The following is a 24,081-nucleotide window of genomic DNA, read 5'->3' as shown; positions in this document are numbered from 1 at the left end:
CGCGTCTCTCAGGAAGCCATTCCTTGTCTCAAAAGAAAGAGAGACATCCCGATTCTTCACCATTTCCTCACGTCCACAACTTGTCGAGTCGCCCAGGTTTAGAGGCTTGATCCTATTTTCTTCTCTTTAGGCACTTACTCTTCCCTAACTATATGTGTACGGGAACAGAGGTGTATATAGAGAAGGTCCAGAGGTGTCAATGGATGTAAAGACACGCCAGCTAATACAGCATCTGTAGATCAGAAAAACCGAAGTACCTTACCGAGAAGAATCATTTTCTGCCCGTTCGCAGTTGTGATAGCTTTCTCCAAAAGAGGATCAATGAGGGGATCGAGTTCCTCTTCAACATTCTCGAAAAGAAAAGGTTTTCCATATTGAATAGCCAGCTCCAATCTCTTAAGATAATCATCGCTGAAAGACTTAATGACCAGTCCATTCGCATCTTCGTGGCTCTTTATCCAACTGACCGCCTGAGAGAGAGAAACAACGTACTCCCAAGTATGCGGGGCTAGTAAAACACTCACAAGCTTTCACACATTCAGAGTAAAACTAATAGGATAAGGGAGTGCTTCGTTCCATGACCTCGCTACAACGGCATGAAGCATTGTTAGAATCAGTCTCCTCATATTTCCGAGGCAAGAGCAACCAATTTTCTGACAAACGTCCTCTTTCGATCTGGTAGAAGTGTTCCCTCATATCCGGAGTTGCGAAGACAGCCGGTTAATGAACTCAGGGAGCGATGATCGGGAACAGGAGCTGGTTAGCATGAAAAGTATAGCAGGGGAGGTCAGAGGGAAGGCGAATGTTGCAACAGGGCAACGAAACTTGAGAGGTCTGGGTGCGTCTGCGTCCAAGAATAGATTCAGCATGCCTCAGGCAATATTGAAGACAGGTTTGGTTGTAGGGCTTCTCCCTGGGATGGGCTATAAATTATGTAAATCTCTTCTTTAGAAGGGGCCTGAAGAATGCTCTCGTTAAGACATAACTGACTGGATCTATTGATGTACGAAAGTACTCCTGTCTGGTAGGTTGCTTATGATAGCACAGCAAGCTGGACAAGAGACGTAACGCAAGTGACATTGAACTTCACTTCAGGTGGTAGTTAGCGTTTGACAATAGCTAGGCGGATGTTTCGATTCGGACCTGCATCTGAGGGTCAATGCACAGAGGCCACTTGGAAGAGCAAGTCGTTAGTATGCCGTTTTGTATCGACATTTCGTCAGCTGGAAGTCCTTCGCCATTCCATCGAGCAATCTCGCTATCGCTAGTCAAAAGGTCTTCTAAGCGAAAATGCTCGGCAACTGGAATTTCTCTTCTCTGAACATCCTTTGCCCAGTCCTCGTAAACCTGTAGTAGGGGCACAGTCGGCAGCAAAACAGACACAGAGAGAGAGAGAGAGAACAGTACAGATACAGACCCAACTGAAGGTGACATGCTATACAGAAACCGGAGAAAGAGCCTTAGAGGCAGTCTTTCCTCTCTTTGACAACGCAGGCACTGTAGCACCCAAGAACAGACCAGCTGGCACGTTAGAGAGCTAGCGAAAGTCCCATCGAAGATACTCCATTGCTGAATTTTCATAGTTCACAGGAAGCACGAATACAAGAGATACGGTCTGATTTTTGGTGAAAATCGCTAGACCCGCTGATGTAACCTTGACTGCGATGAGCAGGGTACCCGGAAAAGCAAATCGAAGCGAAGTAGGCAGGCACCTGTTCCTGAACGGTCATCAGCCTCTCTACGTGTCATTCCTGTACTCCGTCGCGACACAGAAGGCTAGACAGGGTCTAACTAACCGTCCGGCCATATCGATCTTTTTAGCTAAAGAAAGTGCTACATTAAGAAGTGTTATATGCATGACAAATGAAAGCCCTACCAACTTTCCCGCACCCGACGACATGAATTTATGACTGGTGTAGCAGGTCATACTCTTTCCGCCCCTTGAACCTTCTATAGCAGGAGCAGGTTGATCTCACTGAGCAGTATCTTGTGGCTGTTTTCTCAGTGCGGAAGCTGACGTGTTGCTGACGAGACAAGGGGGTGAAATGGATCTTTTCTTCTCTGTATAGCTCGACACCTATCTAAGAGAAACAGAAGCGATTTTCAGAGATGTAATACCATTTGCTGTCTGAATTCGAAGGTGAATGGACCAGCATAAGAGAGAAAAGCGCATCCAATGAGGCAGTTTCCAACTAGGTTCTCTCTTCTTGCACCGCATGCTTTTAAATCTTCAGTCCATCGAACACGCTCCGATTCCAGACCCTCAATAAGTTGACATGCTGAGGTAAGACGTCGTTCCATGATAGCAGCCTCTTGTTGAATTTCATGAAGTTTGGCTGCTTGTTCTGCTTGGTCATGCTGAAGGGTCGAGATCTGTTCTTTCAGTTGGACCAGCTCCGCATTGATTTTCTCCAAGTCTCTCTCAGCTTTCTCTTTCTTCAACGAGAGTTCCTCTACTAGACGTCTCTTAGGCTCAACGCCCTTAGCTACGTTATGATATTCCATCATAGCCTTAACCCAAGTAAGAAGGCCGTTGCCTGCCTTGGAAATCTTCGCCATCTTGTCACCTGTGAAACTCTCTGGCTCTTTGTTGAAGTACTCCAAAATCTTCTTCACTTGCTTATCTAAATAGCAGATAGAAGAAATCAAGAAGAGGCCAGCTGGCCGAACGAACGGTGTGGCTCGTAGTGTAAGGGGAGAGACAGACAGGTTTAGAAATGGTATGGCAGAGAGGGGCTAGTCCCAGGAGGAAGTGGAGATATCATGAGATTCCTAGCGCAAAAAGAACTCTAGAAGAGAGAAAGATAATGAAACTGTCTGATGAAGATAGGACATTGATGTGAAACTGAAATGGCATCTGCAAAAGCAGCGAAAAACGGGTGTTTGCCTTGTCAAGCTGTACACCGAGTGCATAAAGTGAGACGTTAGGGGTTGATAAAGGTTTCTCAAATAAAGAGCTCTGAATCATAGATGACCGCAGGGTGTGCGAAGAAGTGTGTGGTACAAGCTACAGAGGTGACACAACAAAGCATCAGAGAAGCTATCCGTTGCTCGTGGCGGATAGCCTGGCCTCGTGGTGTACGTAAGAACTGGCCGACTAGTCTAAGCAACCGTCCAGGGATATCCTTACTTTCTTTTTAGGCCCACAGAAAGCATGCGCGTCCGGACAGATACATTCCCCTGACTACGCTGACCCTTACGCCCACCCAACTATAATTCACCTTTGGCTGAGGAGTCAAGTGGTTACGAGCTGTACAAGAATCCGTATAACCCCCTCACTGCATCAAGGTCCGTAAACAGCCGTATAGCCCTTAAAAAAGGGAAGAAACACATGGGCTGTCGAGGCAGCACACTCCTCGAGCAAAGGTCTCTAAGCGCTCTCAGAGCATATACAAATGCAGTCGTAGCAATTGTGGAGGCCAAGGAAAAAGAAATGCGTGTCTTCATATTCACAGAACAATAGCATCCTCTCTGCAGAGGCAGAAAAATTGTGTTCCTCGTTACAAGATGTGACGTTGTCTCAGTTGAGTATCTACATCCACCGTGGCTGTACATACACCTGCAAGCTAACCTGTGATGTTGTCTTTAGGATATTCAAGAAGCGATTTAAGAAAGTTAACATCATTCAGCATTGCCTTGGCCCCGTTCCATCCATCTGCTTCATTCTCTTTCCCCAGTGGCCTTAGCACGACGACACACATGCATACATACATGACCGGCTTCGGAGGAGTGGAGAACGCCTTAATCTCTGTAATGTCCTTCTTGTCGAGATTCTCAAGTGCTCGCGCCGCAGCTTCTAATGCGGGGATTGCCGCTGCTAGGGCTTCGTCCGCGGACTGCTTTTCCCGGGTGATGATGACTTGGTCCTGTACGCATGCGGTGTCCGTTCACAAAGCTGGCGTTCCATAGCTATTGTCCTGCATTGTTGGGGAATATTTTGGCAACTAGACGTCTTCAGAATCATGAAAATGACCAACCAAGCACGTGTCGAACCTTGATTGACAGGTCTACTAGTACTGTATTCTACTGTGTCTATCTCATCATCTCCGCATCTTCAAGAGTATTTGAGACTGCTCTACTAAAGCAGCCAGCTGCCGAAGAAAGCCTGTGTCTACGTACGGATCCGTTTACTTACATCCAAGACTTTCAGAAAATCTCTTGCGTTGGTCGCAAGACGCGTAAGGCAGCTAATGTGGAAAAGTGAAACTTTAAAGACAGACTTTCGGGTGCCCGGAGAGCCTGGTATCTAAGCTACATTTTCTCTTTGCTTTGTCTGAGTTTTCCAGGCAGTCTTGGAAATCGCCATGTATATTCATTCTGTACGATATGCTACCCGGGTACAGCGATGGGCATCCTGCAATCTTAGCAGTACACGGCAAAGCTTCAGTAGCCTCGCCAGCAGTAGCTTATAAGCCTTTTGGACATGTCGCCTATGTGCTATTCAAAGACCTTGTATGCGTGTGAGAGGAAGTGGACAGAAGAAGGAGAATTAGAAAACGCGGGTCTTGTAGAAGCGGTTGACGTCTAAGACGAGATGGTACGAAAAGAAGTCCGGCATTACCTCAGAAATCTGCTGAGCTGCTGCAGTAGCTTCTTCTTGCCTCTTATTGGCTTTTCCACTCTTTTCCTCTATGTCGTTAATCAGATTTTCAACTGTGCGCCTTCTTTCATCCATGATAATCTTCTTCTCTGCAAGCTCCCGATTCATCAGCTTGACCGCTTCTGTAGCCTACATACGTATCCACGAACTAAATGAAGAGAGCCGGTTAAGCAACAACTTTCCATAGATATCTCTTACCATATAACGGCAGCAGAGTATGGAAAGCCGTGAGCCTCGGCTTTTAGATAGAATCTCCTACTCCATCCCAACCCAGGCGGAGGGAGGGGAAGCCCTCCCGTTCGCTAGAGCGTGAACGCAATTTGAATCTGCTAAGAAAGCTATGTGGGCAGGGGATTCTATGCATGAAGTCAGGTGAGACCTACGTAGCGTCTCACAGAGTAGAGTGCGATGCTGTAACCTTGTGTACTGGGAGCTCTTCATCATATTCTGTTGTCTTGTAAGACAGGACACCGGGGCCCGAACCTTCTGGGGCAACTGGGGATGGAGGTGAGGAGTTATTTTCCGACACAGAATGTGTTTAATGAGATCTTCCAACCCTTACTTACACTTTGCATTTTTTGAAGTCCACCCTCAAGGCGATCTGACAAGGCGTCCATATCGCTTCTTTTGGCCTCTAAGGTATGAGCATAACTTTGAAGAAAGTCAATATAGTTCTTTGGAGTTGCGAAGTTTTTCCTGTTGAGTTTTCTCTCGAATTCTGGAGAATATGTCTTTGTTATACTAAGATGTACATCCACGACATACATCTCGATATCTTCTCGAAGATCGTCAGGTAAATCTTGCTCTTTCAGAAAACTTTTAGCGACCTCACGAAGAGCATCACGCGGCCATGGATAGAACCAATCAATGTTTGTACATGAGACTAGTCCTGGAAAGCTTCGACAGCGAGCACGTAGGGTATCTCCAGCAGGGGACATAGCAAGAATGATATGTAGGTTAGCTCTAGCACGGCTTAGCGCATAACTCCAAAGGGCATCCTCTAGAACTCCTTGTGCCTGAGCTTGAGCTCGAATTTGCCCTACTACAGCTTCTTTCTGATCTTCTGCAAATAGCGCTGGAACCGTCCCGATAGTGAGAAGATTGTTAATACTCTCGAGAAAACTCTCTTCAATCACATCCGAGTCAGAGAACAGGAATGAATGTGGGCTCTTTACAGCTCCTTTGATCAACTCTCTCAGATCATCCTTGAACTCCGCTTCTCCGTAGTTTCGAGTAGGAGTCAGCTGGGACAGCTTGTACCTGTGAAAAGCAGAGATGAAGGTAGACACGGCATCATCACTGTCTCAGAAAAAACAGTGCGAGTCTTCCTTTCTCATTTCGAATTGAAGAGAAGGTAGACAGGTACTGCGTTTCGAAGAAGAGGACAAAGAATTATACACGTCTATTTTATGTGTTACCCGTTTTCTCATACCTGTATGAAAGACACATTCGGGTGGCTTTTTGTGGATCCTCTACTGGAAAGGGATCATACTTGACATGCACACCGGGGAGTCGCTATGAGGTAATGAATAACAACGGACAAGCAGTTTTTTTTTTGCCGAGCAAATGCATCACCCGGTCCCCTCGGTTCAGCTGGTCATGCCATGCAGATAGCTGGATGGCCACCAAGAAGAATAAGAGAAGCCGACCGGCTAGCAAGAGTGTTTTTCTCCTACTCTATCCTACTCTACTTTATAAGCGACCCGTGCACCTCGCTGCAGTCCAGGCGGCGATGACCTCAAGTCACAGAGGAGGGACACGAGCCCGAAACGAAGAAGACGAAAACCAGGTTAGGAGGAAACTCAAGACTTTCTACTTGTGTTTATGTTTATTACCCGGCAATATATGTAGCTAGTTGCGTGAGGCTCCGTTTTCCTGAGCCCCCGGTACCGATGAGAAGAGCATTGCCTCGAGCCATGCGAATGACGCGATGAATCCGAACAAGGTGAGAAATAGCATCCTCGAACATCACGATATGCATGACTGCTGTATTCTCCATATTGTAGCTATCGATCAACTCTTCAAGAAGAGGAGAAAGAACCTCGATGTTACTCAAGTCCTCATAGGTGCGTTCCTGCACAAACAAGACGAGAAAGAGATGGAGAGAGAAAAATCATGAAGTCAATCAATAATACCCCGGGATTTTCATACTCATTTATGGCAGGCGTTATCATTGGCTGCTATGGCTCCTGTTACTATGCATGCATCTCCCTGGGTTGTAGGAATGGGGTATCCTAAGGTATTTGCCGTTTCGCTGAAACGTGTCGTGGTATAGCATACTTAACCCAGGTATCGTAAGACGGAGAAGCGGTAAACGTCACTCGGTTCAGCCGCGTCCGAGAAATGTCTTCATAGGCACCGTAACCCACCCGTTGAGAAGAAACTAGAGGATAAGGAACAAAACCCAGGAATGTGTAGCAGTCTGTAGGAGGAGTAACCAAGGAGGTAATTGCCGTGCTTGGTACGCAGTTGTTGTACCAACACAATCAAGTTTAAGGTCCTCGAGTATTATTTACATTACCCCTTCTGCGTCTATGTCTTCAAAATGATTTCACTCCTTCTCCTCAAGACTTGCCTCTCTTTTTGGGTCTATATACTTGTGATTCGACAGGCTTCTGTCTGCTTTACTATGTACAGATAGTTGTGAGGAACACTATCTTACTCCGTTACAAGAAGAAGGCGTAAGGCACCTTATTTGTGTCCAGCTCAAATGAAAGGCACTGCTCGGGCTAGACAGTGCATATGAGGGTAAAGCTGCCTGCCGGAGAGCGCTTCCTCAAGGAAGAGAGCGGAGACAATGATAGAGAGTTTTTGGAGGAGTACAGAAAGAAGACGACTTTCACATCTGCTTGTGTTTTACATTTACATGATCCAGCAAACAACCTACTTCGGTAGCCGGGTTTTCGGACAGTTGAAGGATGTTGAGAGCATTCTTGAAGTCCCCCCAGAGAATGGGGTTCTTAGCGGCGACTTCGGCGTGGTCAGGAAACTGTTCTTGCATAATCTTTCCAATAAGCTGCTCATCCACATATTGCTTTTCTTGCTCGTCTATAAGGCGATCTTGGAACACCCTGAGGCACTCGTGTCTGGGCACAGTGGAAACTCAGCAGGAAAGCGCGCGTATCAAAATGACGTATATAAGACTACGAAAGGGGCAATCGAACCTCTGAGTGTAGCAGCAGGCCACCATGTTGTCCGAATACTTCATGAGATACTTCTCTCACAGAAATAATTCTTGGAACTTAGTCATCTGCTGCGTGGGAACAGTTGTATGGTCATCTGCGTTTGTGGACTTTCCAACTGAGTAGTAACAGTTGTAACAGTATAGACATAGCTCGACTGAGCTGTTCGAACGGTGTGCATGCACCGCCCCTGGCGCGAACGTGTTCTAGATCCACGCATGGGAAATCGCAAGCGGAGAGACCGGGTTTAGTCGTTGACAGAAACAAGAGATCATCCCTTAGGACAGGTTCTCTTATCCCGTCCAGAGGGTAAAAAGACGGGTGTATGGTAGTAACGAGATTCGGGAACAGTGCAGCGGTGTGTGTCTACGCTGGGACACCAACCGATAGTGAGCTTTTGTGTGTTTAACATCTACGTGTTTTGCAAGACGGCACTTGTGTGAGCCCGATTCATGATCATAAGACCAGTGCTCTGCTTATGTTTTCGCGCGAGGTTCATCTCGTGTCGAGAGACATGAAGAGCTCTATATGCACGAATGCCAGGGCACGTACCTCCAGAAGCGAACAAGAGCATTTCCATCAGAAATTGCCTGTTGTTTGGCTTGCCAGAGCCCCTGATAGACTCTAGATAGATCACGCATGTTGAATATATAATGGAACTTGGTTGGTGTTCTAGTCATCTTTGCGACAATCCCTTCATACAGGTGCATTGTTGCCCGTGGAAGCTCTTTCGCCACTGCCTGCGAAGCAAGAGTCATGGACCATTAACCTCCTCGATGGGTTCTATCAGATACGAGGCTTCATTTCGCTCCATGAGGTCCGCGTGAGATATGCGAAGGTCTGTCGTAGGTATCACCTTCGCAGAAGCGACGCTTGAAGTGGCGACCACTCTATTACGGGTGAGGGGCGGATGCACTATGCTCGCGGAGAACGAAAAAGAGCAATAGCAGGAAAAGGCAGTCGTGTAGTAAAAGGTGATAAATTAACCAGCATAAATGTTGCAACACACATGCCTACTTTCACATATCCTTGATGAATACGGAGATTTTGACTGGCAACGAAACAATTTTACAGACACTCTGTGCAACAGCAGACACCTAACAACCCGTCTATACGCAGCTGCCTCGCCTCAGCAAGTGACCAGCAAGTAGTTGGTTATCTTATTCAAACTCACACTTCAGAAATAAATCAGCCGCTGGCCATTTCAGGGAAGAAAAGCTCCAACAAGCAGCGGCCGCTGCTGCTCCCCCAAAACCACCGCTCTCCTGGGAGAAAGGAAGAAAGAAAGGGAGGTTTGAGAAGCCTCTCTCTTCGCTTCTTTTCTCCTGTCCTTACCTGCACGACATCTGGGAAGTCTCTGAATTTGTATGTTAGTATCCAGGAGTAGATGCGGTCAACCGATGCTCTAGAGGGGAAGTTGACGTTGAAGCAAGAAAAGAGTGAAACGACACGTGGGTCAATAGGGTTTGCTCCTGTCCTTGGAGGATTCATAGCAGCGAGGAAACTGATATCCTTCAAGATAATCTTGTTGAGATCTCCTCCTCGTTCATACATTAGCATGCGCTCCATGACAAACTTCAGAAGAGCAAGAGGTTGCTGAGTCCCGTATGTATCTACCTGAAGACGCAATGACACATCGTGCATGTCTACCGCAGACGGCAGTCATGATGTGCGGATATGTGGAGTCCCGCGAGCATCTCTACGCATTCACATACACGAGAAACTCAGATAAATGCTTTCCCCTTCCTCTCCTCAATGTGGGAAGATGAAGCTAGAGATGAACGGGATACACTCGAGAAATGAAGTGCAACTATGATACGATTGTGGAATACTTGAGGTTGGGTAGCCTCAACAAGAGACAACAGCATACATACACATCCTGTATGTACATGACTTTCTTCAAGGGTGTCTAGACTAGAGGTTGTGAACGCATGTACTGATCTAGCTGCACTTAGGCACACCTATACAACTCTATAGAGAGCCAGTTATCCTCTTGGAAAAATACAGCTAAGGCTTGACTAACAGAGAACAAGGTGCATGACAGAAGGTGCGTCGCTCGCGGCGCTTTGTATCTGTATGCGGTCTGAGCCTAACTTGTAAGGACTAGCCCTCTCTAGAACGGGAAGATGCTGTACACCCTGCATGGCGAGAAAGACAGTCTCGAGTGGAAAGCGGGCAACAGTACACGAAACAGGGAGTTCTTATGAGCTGACCTTAGGCATGTTCAAATCGTCAATAAACACCTTCATAGCTTTCCCAGAAGGTGGGCCGAAGATCCTTCCTGTGCGCTTGTCGATATTGTCCTCGATGGTGCGTTGTAGATCGAGAGATGTAGTGCGGCTAGAAAGATTGATCTGTATGTGCACGTACTTCTGTGGGTCAAGTGAAGAGAGCCAGTTCTGAATCTGCATGGATTTTGCCGTTCCTATAATGGGGCGGAACAAAACCGACGCCAAAAGTAGAGACGATCACAAGACGCTTTCCTTGGTCGCACACCGGCGTTCCTGGGTAACTGCAAGTCCGTTGGTACCCAAGCTCAGTCAAAACGCAATTAACACCGAGTACCTGGGCAATGGAGCCGCGGGTCACCTAGATAAACAGACAGATTATAGTTGGATAGATAAATGCATAGACAGTTACTCGTGCAGATGGATGTACGATCGCTTGTTCCACAAAGAAGTTCTGACTGAGAAATGCTTGGTATACGGTCAGCTATGACGCAGAAGCACACGCAATCAGGCGTGAACTATAGGCTTCTCTCCCGGTTTTTCATTGAGCGCCGGTGCAAAGGATAGTCGAGACATGACAACCGCACAGGCCTCCAGATAGGGAGCGCGTCCAAGTATCTAGATAGCGAGAAGCACTCTGCTCAGAGCCCCCTAGAGGTCTCTAAACTCAAGTAGCACTGGCATGATTTACCTGAGTCTCCTACGAAGAGAACCGGGAGGGACAACTTCCCAAGACCGTTCAACAGCGTCGAATAACGCTCCGTATCTTCAGTCGGAACAAAGATGCTTGTGAATTCAACATCTGTGGGGGGTTGGTACTCTTGTACCTGGCACATGTGGTCCGCATAGTCGAAGCAAAGAAGCAAGGCTTGAGATTAGACATATTTTTCTTTTAAACAACCTATTATGCTTTCAATATTTCAGTATTTATTTCAATATTTAAAAATATTGAAAGAATAATAGGTTGTTTAAAAGAAAAATATGTTTAATCTCAATCCCTGCTCCTTGCACGTAACAGGAGTGCTTGCAGCCAGCTGTTCCCCCCGCTCTTCCTGCAAAGGAAGTGTCGATATACTGAGGTAAGCACTATTCTCATATACAATTGAGATTCTCGAGCTGGTTTGTGTAATGTTTACTTGCACTCTACACTCGGGAGACTTTTCACTCCATCTGTCTAAGAGGCACGTCCACTGACTCAACACCTGGTCAAACTTTTCAACGACGTCCTCCTCATCCAGGAACCATCCCCTCGGAGGCAAGAGCGCGCCCTCTGCCCGAAGAAGGGAGATGTTCCTTCACCTCCGTAGAGTGATTCACTTTTCCTTGGTTAGTTCGAAGTCCCTCAGCAGAGAGTTCTAAACTCTGCGTTGGACATGCCTTGTACGAGGCGAACAACCGCCTGGTATGAGCCCACATGCCTTGTAACTTCACAGACTAATGCGGACTTCTTCCACCAAACAGAAACATTGGTATAGCGCATCCGTCATCTATTTTGTGCAGCTCCTCTCTTGCAGCTGCAAGAACCACAGGGTATGATCTATACACGCTTCAAAGATACAAAGTGTCCTCGATAGATGCACGGTTTCCGGGAAGAAATCTATCAAGGAGGAATGAGGTGTAATGACATCATAACCAGCCAAGAATACTCACTCACTTGAGATTCCCACGTTACCCACTTTCCAGAAGCGAGGTCAAAGTTGCAGTCATACAAGCTTTCGCGAGGCAGAGCTTTATTCGCAATTTTTCTCAGGAAGCTGTCGAACCTGGGCCAGTCTTCTCCCGCTAGTGTGGCCCCGAATGACCAGACAAGTGCAAAGACAAAGACGCTCTCAAGGTGATCTCCGGGAATGTCTTGAACCACAGCGTTTTCAGGAATCATCATATCCACAATATGACACAATTGTTGGACCTACAAGAAGGCAAGAATGATAGGAGATACCGAACAACGGACAACGTAGGATACTGAAGAAAGAAGGTCACTCCGAATTGCTAGCCAAATTAACCAGATAACATCACCATGCATAGAGGGGCCCTGCAATCTCAAGGAAGACTGGTTAGATATCTGATGTGTTTGTTTTCTTTACTCTACACTCAAATCAGACAGCCATCCTGGCAGTACGCTACACACACGTTAGCCTCTCTCGCGGTAGTGTAAGATACAAGACACGCTGGAGCAAGTCAAGACGCGACAGGCTGAGAGTGCCCTCAGAGATGTATGAAAAAGACCGCGTAAGCTCATATGTGCGACTCTGTGCGCATAACAGTAAGACACCACTTAGCAGGTTGGGTGAAAAAGACCCGCAAGCTTGTCTGTCTCTCTTATGGTTCCTAGGAAAAACAGCCTGGTATCGTTGTCGTAGAAGGCTACCCGACCGCCCCCAGGGGACTGAGGGAACTTATAGACACCACGAAGACACGGTGAAGGTTATAGTGGAGAAAAAGCTATACTGACCATATTCAAGTCCGTGCGTGTTAGAGACTGAACAGGGGGAGCGCCGAGCTCTGGAGGTCGTTTGATTTTGAGGATGAAGTCAAGACTTGGATGAACGTATTTGTCGAAGAGATAATTCAGAGTCTCGAGAAGAGATTCTGAGGTGCTGCTTTTCATTCTCGCCCAGCGATCATAATGTGGCCCTACACCCAGGTTTCTCTGGTCGACGTACACCATACCGCATCGAGAGATGGTAGCTGGAGAGGCGTATTGCAAGTCGTCGACCTGCATGTACACCGCAGGCCAGATACGCATGAACCAGCCGGATCAAGCGATCAGGGTTGTGGCCTGTTCCCGAGGCCCTGAAAAGGCGCACTTCACTAGGTGTTTGACGTCATTCTCATTCCTGGGTGTGCATATTTGATGGGTGTAACTGCGTGTTTGTTTTCTTCTTACATCAGAGTGGCGGAGTACATTTGCAAACAGATACTAGTAGACAACTTCATCCATGAAAAAATTCTAACGCTGCACCCCTAGAATGGCTGGTTTCTTCCGCCAAGAGCCACCTAAGCAAAACAAAGGCCGTAAATCTCCAGGTACCTCGGAAGGGGTCACTCGAGTGCCACGGTATAGTGAAGTCTACATCTCCCAGAGCCTCGGAGTTGGCTCGAATACATTTGTCATGCACTCTAGTGTTTCCCTCCAAGGTATAACAGCAGCTTGGGCATGTGCTAGCTAGGAATCAAGATAAAAAGGGATGGTTCATTCTGCTCGACTGTTTGGCTTTCCATTGACGGTCCACCGCATAGGTTCAAAAGACATGGCGGCGCACCAGACCGCGTAAGGGGACCTTAGGCTTAGACGTCATGCATCTCCGTGTCTATTCCAACAGGAACTTACTTCAAAGAGGAGGGCACAATGACGCTCCAGGCGTATACGTTCACCATTGGAGAGAGTGAGAAGGCGGTTGTCATCCATAACAGAGTTCATATTCTCTACCCACACTGCATCTACATCTCCATCAAAGATGATATATCTTCTTTCATCTTTCCCGTTTTGAGGCAAAGGCTGATTGATTTCACGGAAGATCTTCGAGAGAAGTCCATCTGTCCAGTCACGCGATACAGGGTCTGTTTGAAACAGAGAAAGCAGGGACAAAATGAATATGTGGCTCTTTTCACATTCTCACTCCAGACACTCCCCGTCTTGATTACTCAACATGCCATGTATGGGTCCACCTAAAGCCAAAAAGCGTCTATTCAAATCCGCCCGAATAACTCTCGAATTCCTCCTGAACCTATGGAACACAGTCATTTTGTAGGCGGGTGTCTTTCGACACTCCCACCATCACACAGTAGAAGGCATTCCCTTGGTTTTTTGCTAGCCAGTTGAGGGGACCCCGCCGCGGCTGGTTGATGGCGAAAAACTATATCAGCTCACAGACGGAGCGCTAGGCTGTCGAAAGGGACACTACTGGTATCTGCCCAGACTCCTGAGAGTATGGAACCAAAATGCAAGCCCCAAGTGTGGAATCTGCATGGGACTCTTACCAAGGACTCCGTATAGTTCATTGGTTGTCTGCGCCTTGGGGTTGATGACATGCAGCTTAACAGTCTGGTCGAAGGCAGCCTTCTGGGCTGCAGCTAGTGTCTGAATGATGACCGTCTTCCCACCGCCAGTTGGCCCAACAATCATTGTCGAGTGTCGAGTGTTCATGGTGTCGTATAGCTGTACGGTCTTGTCTACTTGAAGCTCAAAGAGGTCTGTGTACTTGGATCGGTAGCCTTTCGCGGTATACTCCTGTACAGAAGGGATGGCAAAAGACAGCAATGTCAAGCGAGACCTGCAAGGGCCTCTCTCAGAGAGAGGCCTCGCGCATGGATGCAGGCTGCTGTTGGTTTGTGCGTATCCCCCAGGGTTGTATACGGCCATGCGGCGACTGGATGGACATGTACAGAGCGCACATCCGTGTACAGATAATGTGTAATAACGGTTCTCCTCGACACAGCGTCTGTACAACGCCAGCTACACTTTTCTAAAGACTCATATAAATGCTTCCCCCAGAGCCTCCAGGCTGTATACTACCTCTCTTCTCAACTTATGTTATTTACTTGTGTTAGTTNNCGAATTATCCCATCCAGACAATCACAGAGCGTTATCCACGCCGGAGTACATCACGTTCCTCACAGTTTCATGGGAGGCCCCACGTGAATAGCTACCTCTTCAATGGCGGCTTTGAGCTCGCTGCGACCAGCAGCGGGGCACTGGACACCCGGAAACAAATCTCCAAGCAACCCAAGAAAAAGCGGTACGTCCTGGCGCACAAGCTTTGGGATGTTCATATCTCGAAGGGCCCTCATCAGAATCAGCTCTTCTGGGACGTCAAGTGCAGCACTGCGGAGAGCACCTGCAGTCACTAGCGCCGCTTTGAGCGCTCTCAGAGCGAAGTCGTAGAAATACTGGAGAACACATGGAGAACCGTACAGGAATACTAATTTCTCGTGGAAACACTCATACGGTGTTAGAGTTTCAGACAGAAAATGTCTAGGCCCCTCCGCGGCGAACGGATGTGAACCGAATTATTGTGAGGGGAGCCAGGAGCTAACGATTTTTCATGCTGTCTACACTTGAGCAATCGAGTTGTCTCTGTCCCGCCCCCCTGTCTGTACACCTCAACTGTCCTCAGAAAGTTTCAGGGTTTCCTTTCCCCTCACGTCTAGCCTCTGACCCCCGAGTGACCTCCACTCCGCATCTGATTCAAGAGCTCGTCGCAGGTAGCTACAGTAAGTTCGTTGGCTTGGAAAACTCTTTAAAGCAGCTCACACTCATGAAAAAAAATGAAATAGCCGCGGGGTTAGTCTGGTATGAACCTTTTCAAGGCCAGTCTCTGCAAGATAGCGAGCTCACAGAACCGTTTTGTCTTTTTCAGCGTTCGGATGACGTACCTGCTTAGAAAGCTGAGCCTTGGCGAGCGTGTAGAGCACAGTCATTTTTCTTGCTAGGATCCTAGCTTCAACAAAACCCTCTGAAATGAGCATGTTCTCGCAGATCATGACCATATCTGGTACAATCATGGTTGCAGGCCTGAAGAGGGCTTTCAGATTGTCGGGCAGTTCGGACCTGAGTATCGAGCGAAGACATTCATTCACTTTGAGTATAGCTGTCTGCCCATCATTTCCCACGAAATTAGAGGTCCATGGGTAGACAGCGAATACTCTGACTGGGGCTACCGAGTATGTTCCCGACAGGCATTGGTATGGCCACCCTGAATGCCGCAGACTGAACAGACAGTGGATTAGATGAGTTCGGAGAGGTGACAAACCACGAGGGAGAAAGGAGCGACGCTGTATACCATCGGCTTAGTAGATCAACAACCGTCAGCGCGAGAACCCACACAACACACTTGGCACGAGTACCCCTTACAACCCATAGCCTACGTATACCCCTTTGCTACACATGCGCAAGACGCTAGTATGCCTGTCAACGCGGCTGGCACACACCGCGCACAACCCGCCAAACGTGGTCACAAGAAGCAAGTACGCAACAGCAACGTCGCGCTGAAAAACAATAGATTCATGTACCGACGCAGACCCGTGTGCATTCGGCTGTTCAGATGTGCTTGTATTGATCGGATGACGGTGTACCGAAAGATTTACATATAGGCGCTATGGCATTTGAAAGCGGCTTTGGGATGCACACGCAAGACGCTGGGGCTCACTGCTAGTTCACTAGAGACGACAGCACTTTCCAAAGGCTAATTTCGCTCAACCACAACCGCCCGCAATTCACTATAGCAGGACTGGAACTGAATGTGTAAGTAAGTAGATACTCCCTATATAGATGTACAGATACACGGATGTATAGGTACCTCCTCGGTACTCGTAGGTTGGCAGCAGCGTTCATAGAGAGTGAGCTCTATCCATGAGCTTACCTGCCAGCGTAACCGGGATTCATAGTGACGAATATGCCGATAGTTGGGATAAGGGTAAGGCTCTTTCCAAGGAGCTCGACAGATGTTTTGCCTTGCTGCAGACCTAGTTGAATAGTCTTAATTTGAGCCGAAACAACGGAAAGTACCTCAGGATTGATACGATTAAACTCGTCAAAGCAACCCCAGAATCCTGGGGTAGCAAAGGGACAGATCAAAACTAGTTGTTTCAACAGACTGCTACAGAGCCAATTCTTCCATGCGACACCCTTCTTCGCCATTACATGCTGTGTCCTTGTTGGGTACTCTCTGCTTCTCGGAGGCTACCGAAACTTGTGAGGCAAGCCAAGAGCATGTGAAATCAAGCAGAGTACAAGAGAAAAGAGGTCGGTTTTTTCTTTGCAAAAGCGGGGTAAACAAACAACTACCGTAGTCTATTCCTGCATAAGGCTCTTCGATCCGATGAGCACGTCTTATAAGGATGTAGGCGCGTCAACAACTGTTAAGTACGCACACATCTGAGAGCGTAGCAACTAGACTCGCTTTTGTCTAAGCGCCAGGTATCTTGTCGACCGAATCTATCCAGCCTTCCCTGTGGAGGTACACCAGCGCTCCCAACTAGAGAAGGAAGCACCTGTCACACCACGGGCACCTCCGCTGAAGAAACACATACGTGATAATTCATACCCGTTTGGACAAGTCCTGAGAAGATTGCACCCATGGCTTTGTAATCAAGGCCGTCTCCACAGTTTTGAACGACACAGCGGATGGCAAGAGACTTGGCCAAGTCCTTTACAGTCTCAGTTTTCCCCGTCCCTGCTGGGCCTGCCGGCGCGCCTCCAAGGTAGAAACTCAGCGCTGTGGTGAGGGTCATTACGCAGCGATCTGTGAGCGGAGTAATAACTAGGCGGCCGTTCAGGCCCTGATATTCGTAGGAGTATCTGTCGGAGACAAAGCAATCGCACAGCAAGAAGAGGAGCTTTCTTCAAGGAAAGAGAATGTTGTGGCTTGTGTGTTTCTCTTCGCTGCATCGGAACTGCCAGGAGGTTAGCAAAAGAGAAGAAGGGTCACCTTGCGCGGCTAAGAGAGACAAGGACAGGGGAATAGACGATCTGACAAGGCGGATTGGTTTTCTACTGCATCACGCTTCCAGTGAGAGAGAATGAAGATAGAAACCGGACTAGTACAGACTTTTCGAGTCAAAAAGAGAAACGGAACTGCACCGGCATGCCCGGTAGGGTCCCTGGCTAAGGTAAACGACGTGAGAATACTCCAGCTGATCCGCCATCATCCTTGGATACTTCTCATTCTCCCCCGACTTAGGCTGGCTGACACGTCAAGCCGATCCATGCCAAGCCTACTCGAATGGAAAATTGACAGCACTACGGGAGAGAGAGCCCTAGTGAGAAAGTCCTTAGTGAGCACTTCATCTGAGTGAGCTGGCAGCTGTGTAGTAGCCGTAAGGATAGACTGTTTTCGTAAAACGACTTATACGGCAGAAAAGAATCAGCCAGTCCATCAAAGGCATCCATCAGCGTACCCAAACTCCCCGGCGCACTGTCGGATTGCTATATCGTCAGCGTCGCGTTCCCAATAGAATCTCAGCTGGCTCTCCCACTCAAACTCTCCCTTGTTGAACACAGCGTCGCGCACGAATCTGTTTGGAGGACATGAAAGAGAAGGGCCAGAAGGGGCAGACAAAACCGGAGCGAGCAGTGTCACCCCCTTACATGATTGACTGAGCGAGATTTGATGAAAGACACGTGTACATTACGGTCATAAATCACGACGAGACGGATACAGAGATCTCTTTGGACATATGAAATCCATGCTTCGTGCTTCTTAGTGCCTCGGTAGACGTACAACGGACCGGCGAAGCCAGGTGCGGTTCTTTCTTTGACCTGACGCACAGATTTCTCAAATCTAGGTAGGGCTGTGACCATAGACATTACGTCTGGGCAAGACTCAGGAGCGCCTGTGAGGTGTGTGAAAGCTTTCCACTCTCCAGAAGATAGGGCTTCAGCAGATCACATAAGTGTCACAACACCATGTATCGCCAGAAACTGAGACACCGCCTAAGACTTTCCTAGGCCCCTTTTTTACTAAGCCAGTGATACCTCCCGTTCCTTAGGAACGTCGTGCCGCAGTGGTGCTTCCGGCGACGACTTTTTTTTAAATGCCTAAGACAGTAACTACAGCAGTTCGTCCGACTGACTTCTCGGGGGCAACTAGGAATACAGTTCAAACAGGGGAAAGGCTTGGAACTGCTCGGGGGGAGCCACCCCTTTCACCTCAGGTCTTCGCGAGCGCAGGCGTGTGACACAGGCGGAGGCAGCATACCTGTCAACCATATCCCTCGCATGCACGTCGAGGATAATGAGTGTATTCACTTTGCGTCGCACTCGTGGATCGAGAGGCCCGCGGACAAGTTCAATGAGATCGTTAAGCTGTGACGGAAGACAGCCGGGCATATGTATGGATATATACATATATACAACTGGAGCGCATGAAGCTCTGCGCTCCCAGCAAGCTCGCGGACGTTGTCTCGTATCTTGTTCGGCAGAGTCGCCCCAGGAAATTGATCTGAAAGACGTAGATTTCATATTGTTTTCCAGAAGATTGCCACGTGTGACGGCAACTATCTCGGGATCTCAGTCCCAAGCCACGGCAACCTATGGGACCCCCTTCTTTACAAGCATATCTCGCACTGCATCCATATCGTGAACGGATGGTAAGTGCGAGCAGGGACTCTCATACGTGTTATCTATCAGCTTAAGAGGACCCTGCCACTTCCTACGGGGGTAGGACAGCTGGTACACATAAGGTTGCAATTCTTGGTAAGGATAGGAAAGAGGCAGACACCGATACAGCCCGATGTCTTGTATTTAAATGTGTTCGTTTTCTTCAGCTACTGTACTCTCTCAGGTGGAGAGGCGATGCTAGTGCTAGAGCAAGGGAAGGCATTCACCTGTTGAGTCTGCTTAGCAGCTTCCTCCTTGACAGCATGTTTATTTCCCTTAGCCACTTGATCGAAAGCATCCTCAACTCTCCAAGTCCACCAGATCTGGGATCCGACACATGTCACCATTCCGAGCTGATCCATGACCCACTGAGTTCTGAAGCACATTGACACGTTCATTCAGACATACGACGAGGTACCCCCGGTACCCTTGTGAAACTGATGTAAAGGAAAACTATACTAAAGCAAACACCCTCTATAGAAGCCAAACGGCCATCACAGGTCTTAGATCAATCTGGGACTGCTGGACGTTACAGCCGTACACTCACATAGTACATCATTTGTGAGATACACTTAGGTAGTCCCGACGTAGTACATCACGCCTGCTATCAGTTCAAAGACACCAGATGCGCTCGGGGGTCCGGCCGTACATGCACAGGCAGGCAAAACGCTGGTGTGCAGTCTCCGGGGGGTCTGCGACGCATCAGTTCAAGACTGCGTGAGGGGTCGGAGCGAACGAGGTAGCGGCGTGTTTGTTTTAGGTCTTTTTGTCCTCACATACAGCCACTACTCCGAAGAGACAGAGTTCCACACGTGGTTACTGCCTTAAGAAAAGAACGAACTGGTCTGAATTTGATGGAACTGTCTATACTCGGAGCACACCGTCATTATCAGGCGCGGGTAGGTAGGTATCACCTTGGACATAGTGTGTCTAGAAGGCCTTCTCAATGTAAAAGAGCGCTTATGTCCCTTGTGAACACTGGCTAAGCCTTTACAGCTGCTCTAGTTGACTGCCTTGTCAAGTGAGAGCATGGAGAGATGCTTATCTTAGTTACAAATACCCATCATCGTCAGCTGAACCGTGCTGCATGCATGTTTGCCGCCGATACGCCGAAGACAACAAAGGAGTCTATGCCGGCAAGCGTATAATTGTATATCTCTCCTGTATCATCCGTGCTACTCTTAACTCCCCGTTTGGCTGGAGTTTTCTCCGAAGGCTACTAATGTGGTCGGAATACCTTGGCTTGTACGCGTAATGATAGACGCCATCCTTCGTGATTCTTTGCAGCGTATTCTTCATAGCATCATCCACTTTCCTCATCCACTCTTCGGCAGGGCCCTCTGCTGTGACAGTCTCGTGGAACCTGAAAGACTCCCCTTCTTCAGAAATCATTCCTAAGACCTGCGAGTTCACACAAAGAGCAGTGAGTACAACACAAGACCTCACGCCCGTACAGTGGATGCTTCCTAACGTATCAATTACAGACGTTTTCGCTAATGAGGTTGACAGAGTCAAATCAGAACGTTCCTTCAGTCTCCTCTCGTTTTGCAAGGGAGGAATGAAAGCTTTGGAAAGGTCTCTAGCACGCATGGAGTAAGGAGCGCTTTCTGTTGATCGCGGAGAGCTTCTTGTCATTCTTCTTGACGTTCTAACTGAATGGGTAAAAGCCTGATACAAACACTTTGCGTACAGCTCTGGCATTTCGTTTGTCCCAACAAGATGTCCAAGCACACCACCTTCCTTCTAGGTGGCTGGCCTCTGAAGGGAGACGAACACTTTGTACGGGCACTGGCTTCTCCGCTCGTCTGAAAATACTTACACATCGTCTTCACCGGATACGGTCTGATTAGACCCAGTGGCCTTTGAAGAAAGCTGGTTTCCCCTCTCTTTGACCCAGTGTAAACTGCTGCTTGCTCATTGCAACGCTCAGCCGAAATCTTACATACATATCTTATCGGAGAAGACAATGGGTACCTAGACATGCTTGTCTTCGGGCGGTTTCAGAAGGCACGCGTATACCTGCATTCAAATATCCTCTCTGTTTCTCTTCCTACCAAAACCAGAAGACCAGTCCGGTTTGCTACGCGGCTTGGCTTTAGTGGTCACAGCAACATACAGGCGCTCTCACTGGTCTTGATACGCGCATGAGACCTGTACATGAACAAAGGTCCCTAGGAATCGCGACATCGCTGCGCAATCCCACGTATGTCCCAACTGTATGTGGTTGGCTGGCGCTCTTGCCTGGCTGCCAACTTCGATGATGAGGGTTTTGCAGTTATCGAAGAGCTTCAGCATCAGCTGCTGGACAGCTGCAGGGTTGCTTGATCCCAGAACGGAGAGAAGTTCGTCGTCTGATATGAAGCAGAACCTGGAAAGAGCGTAGAAGGAGAGCCAGAAAAGACACCAGCCTCTCTTATTCTCAAGAAGAGTTTGTCGAAAACGAATGAACCTCACAGAAGTACTCGGGCTCGTGAATCAGCTGACACTCGGAATGACTTGTGTCTCTCTAAGACCTTACAAGCTCTCTACAACCTCCGGACAAGAAGAAATTAAGTACGTGTGCAGGAGGGGTCACCGAAGTCTTCACTCGCAGCAACGTAACTAAAGAGAGGTTTAGAAGCCATAGCGTAAAGGTGAGTTCAATGTCCTCACCGAGGAAAAGCTATTCGCTTCGTGTCGAGATAGTCCGAGAGACTCCTCTGGCAGCGGTCAAGCTCCACAGAAAGGCCTTTGAGATCTTGGAGTCGATTCTCCATACAGCAGGCAGATAGGACACTGGCATTCTGATAGGTCTGAGACATGATAGATAGGAACTGGCGATTCACGATATCAAACTTCTTGGCCTCGTCTGGAAGTTGCAAGCGAATGTCTACAGATTCCGTGAAGATGCCGTCAAGATAGATCCACTTCCGTTGAACCTGAGAACAACACACATTACGTCCACACTCAGACTCTCATGTTTTGACAAATATCTCAGCGCTCATCCTATTTGGATCACAATGACTCTTTCATCAAGAAAAAGTACTTCTGTACTGTTCCTCAGTAAGAAACGCAAGAACTGATAGGGCGCAGCCCTGTGAAGCAACAACATGACTCAACATCAAGCACCTGACCTTGATGATCGGTCTCCTTCCCCTTCCTTCTCTGCGATCTCCAGGCCTGTCGTCACGTACCTGGAGCCAAGCCTCGAAAACCTCACGTATCGTATTCAAGGTTCTCTCCCACTTCTTAATCCTCTCCATAACCACCACAGCAAACCGCGATCCTGTCATAGATTGCAGCTGGAGGATGTGGTCCTCTAAAGTTGTGCGCATTTCTTCGTTCGCTCGTAGCACGTAACTGTGCTCATCCGCCTTATATCGTGACATTTCGAGAGCTTGAGAACGCCAGTATGACTCGATTTTCGCAATGTCTTTCTCCAGCTTCATCTCCTCCTGTACGGGAGCGAGACAAAACATGAGAAACCCGTTGCTTTCTTAGTTACTGCCCCTTACACAAAACAAGAGGACCAGGACATAGGGATACTGGAGAGACGATACCAGCAACCACGATTGTGATTGGCTCTAACGGGACTGCTGGGCACTCCCGCAACCACGCAGGGAACAGAAAAAAAAAATACAGTGTTGGAATTTCTCCACTCACTTCGTCTTTCGCGGACAGAAGCTGCGTGGCTCACAATCCATGCCGACTGTCTACGGAAAGAACCAAGAACACGAGGAGAGTGAAGAAGACTAAGGAGAGCTCGATGTCTTCTTCGATTCATTGGATCATAGAGAGGCAAAACACCGCGGTCTTCGGAAGGTTGAAGGACTCGGGGAATGTAACTTTGAGGTGTCTGTCGTTGCAGCTCCACGTAAGACATTCATGCGTAGCTTTGTGGAGCCCTGTCACCTATCTTGTGCAACTCCTACTTACTTCGATGAGTTTTACTCCCCCACAGATGCAAATGAATGAAAATGTGCCACCATTCCTGGTGAGTTTGCACGAACCAAGAAAAGGGATTTCCAGGTTATAGGGGGCCTGCTCGGTGTACATCTTTGACTTCAACCGGTCCAGCAGCCCGCATACTTTCCCAACAAGGAGCTCATTACAACAAAACGTTGAGAATGACAATTGCAATCCTTGCTCACAGGAAGCCGGCCCAGTGCTCTATGTGATGCTTCTAGGGACGAGGGCCGGGCCACCGGTCATCGCTCATATGCGTGGCGTGCCTCACTGAGGAAACAGGAGTCTATGCCCGGTCCGTCTGTCCCAGCTTCAATCCCGACGCTTCTCCCTTCCTGCGAGAATTACCAGTCTACCCCCGCCAAGACATTCAGTTGACGTCTGGAAAGGAAGAAGTTGGCTCGGAGTTCTATGTGAAACAGCTAGGAGTTGTCTTAGACTACGGTTCACCTGTGCAACCTGCAAGATGTTTTGGACCTGTTCTGGAAATCGCGAAAGGTTCAGGTCGAAAACGTTCTGCAGGCGAAACTTGTGGCTATCTACGTCAAATTCACAGCCGGCTATCTCCATGAGCTGCTTCCAGTGCTGCGTCCGCATGGCGTCAGTCTTAAGCCTCTCAATCAGAGGTATTGAGTTTCGGAACGCCGAAATCGCCTGTGCGACCTTCTGGTATGCCTGAGTTCACATCACACAATAGCCAACAGACAGGCCGGCAAAGCAGATCAGTTTCCTCCACTGCCCGCAGTTCGGTAGATACGCCTGCGCATCCTTGTCGCTGACGAGAATCCCTACGTGGAATATTCTGTGATGACAGCGGACAGCATTTTGCCTCCACTCGTGGCGGGGAGAGCGCACAGCGTCTCCTACGTTATACTGGAGAAGACCGCCCTCACGTAACACGAGTGATGGCCTCCCGCTTCTCTAGGATTTTGTGTGAGCCTAAGGGTCCCCACCGTGGATTTTTCGCGAAGGGAAGGTCTACCGAGGGTGCGGGGGGGCTCCTGGGGCACATCCTGTGTGAACCCG

At 48.4% G+C, this 24,081-nt stretch overlaps 1 protein-coding gene across 1 annotated transcript in view; it reads right to left on the bottom strand.

Annotated features, from left to right (window-relative positions):
• Nucleotides 1-262: 262 nt before the first annotated feature.
• The window catches only part of CSUI_001718 (dynein heavy chain family protein), a gene marked incomplete at both ends in the record, with an annotated part of 35,741 nt that continues 11,922 nt past the window's right edge, over nucleotides 263-24,081 (bottom strand). The window contains 28 exons of the mRNA XM_068061923.1: nucleotides 263-470; nucleotides 1,144-1,347; nucleotides 2,119-2,624; nucleotides 3,572-3,866; nucleotides 4,562-4,729; nucleotides 5,167-5,860; nucleotides 6,436-6,674; nucleotides 7,488-7,686; nucleotides 8,335-8,522; nucleotides 9,118-9,399; nucleotides 9,996-10,207; nucleotides 10,702-10,837; nucleotides 11,665-11,919; nucleotides 12,463-12,726; nucleotides 13,342-13,571; nucleotides 13,992-14,241; nucleotides 14,661-14,900; nucleotides 15,387-15,561; nucleotides 16,373-16,562; nucleotides 17,057-17,310; nucleotides 17,910-18,026; nucleotides 18,710-18,816; nucleotides 19,338-19,485; nucleotides 20,348-20,511; nucleotides 21,364-21,478; nucleotides 21,763-22,028; nucleotides 22,284-22,544; nucleotides 23,506-23,730. Of these exons, the coding sequence (XP_067926101.1) occupies nucleotides 264-470; nucleotides 1,144-1,347; nucleotides 2,119-2,624; nucleotides 3,572-3,866; nucleotides 4,562-4,729; nucleotides 5,167-5,860; nucleotides 6,436-6,674; nucleotides 7,488-7,686; nucleotides 8,335-8,522; nucleotides 9,118-9,399; nucleotides 9,996-10,207; nucleotides 10,702-10,837; nucleotides 11,665-11,919; nucleotides 12,463-12,726; nucleotides 13,342-13,571; nucleotides 13,992-14,241; nucleotides 14,661-14,900; nucleotides 15,387-15,561; nucleotides 16,373-16,562; nucleotides 17,057-17,310; nucleotides 17,910-18,026; nucleotides 18,710-18,816; nucleotides 19,338-19,485; nucleotides 20,348-20,511; nucleotides 21,364-21,478; nucleotides 21,763-22,028; nucleotides 22,284-22,544; nucleotides 23,506-23,730 (6,591 nt within the window). The remainder of the gene's footprint in view (nucleotides 471-1,143; nucleotides 1,348-2,118; nucleotides 2,625-3,571; nucleotides 3,867-4,561; nucleotides 4,730-5,166; nucleotides 5,861-6,435; nucleotides 6,675-7,487; nucleotides 7,687-8,334; nucleotides 8,523-9,117; nucleotides 9,400-9,995; nucleotides 10,208-10,701; nucleotides 10,838-11,664; nucleotides 11,920-12,462; nucleotides 12,727-13,341; nucleotides 13,572-13,991; nucleotides 14,242-14,660; nucleotides 14,901-15,386; nucleotides 15,562-16,372; nucleotides 16,563-17,056; nucleotides 17,311-17,909; nucleotides 18,027-18,709; nucleotides 18,817-19,337; nucleotides 19,486-20,347; nucleotides 20,512-21,363; nucleotides 21,479-21,762; nucleotides 22,029-22,283; nucleotides 22,545-23,505; nucleotides 23,731-24,081) is intronic.

This window comes from Cystoisospora suis (genome assembly GCF_002600585.1).
Source record: "Cystoisospora suis strain Wien I chromosome Unknown contig_683, whole genome shotgun sequence".
Taxonomy (NCBI): Eukaryota; Apicomplexa; class Conoidasida; order Eucoccidiorida; family Sarcocystidae; genus Cystoisospora; species Cystoisospora suis.
Note: the sequence above shows the minus strand (reverse complement) of the source record. Positions and strands in the feature narration are given on the sequence as shown.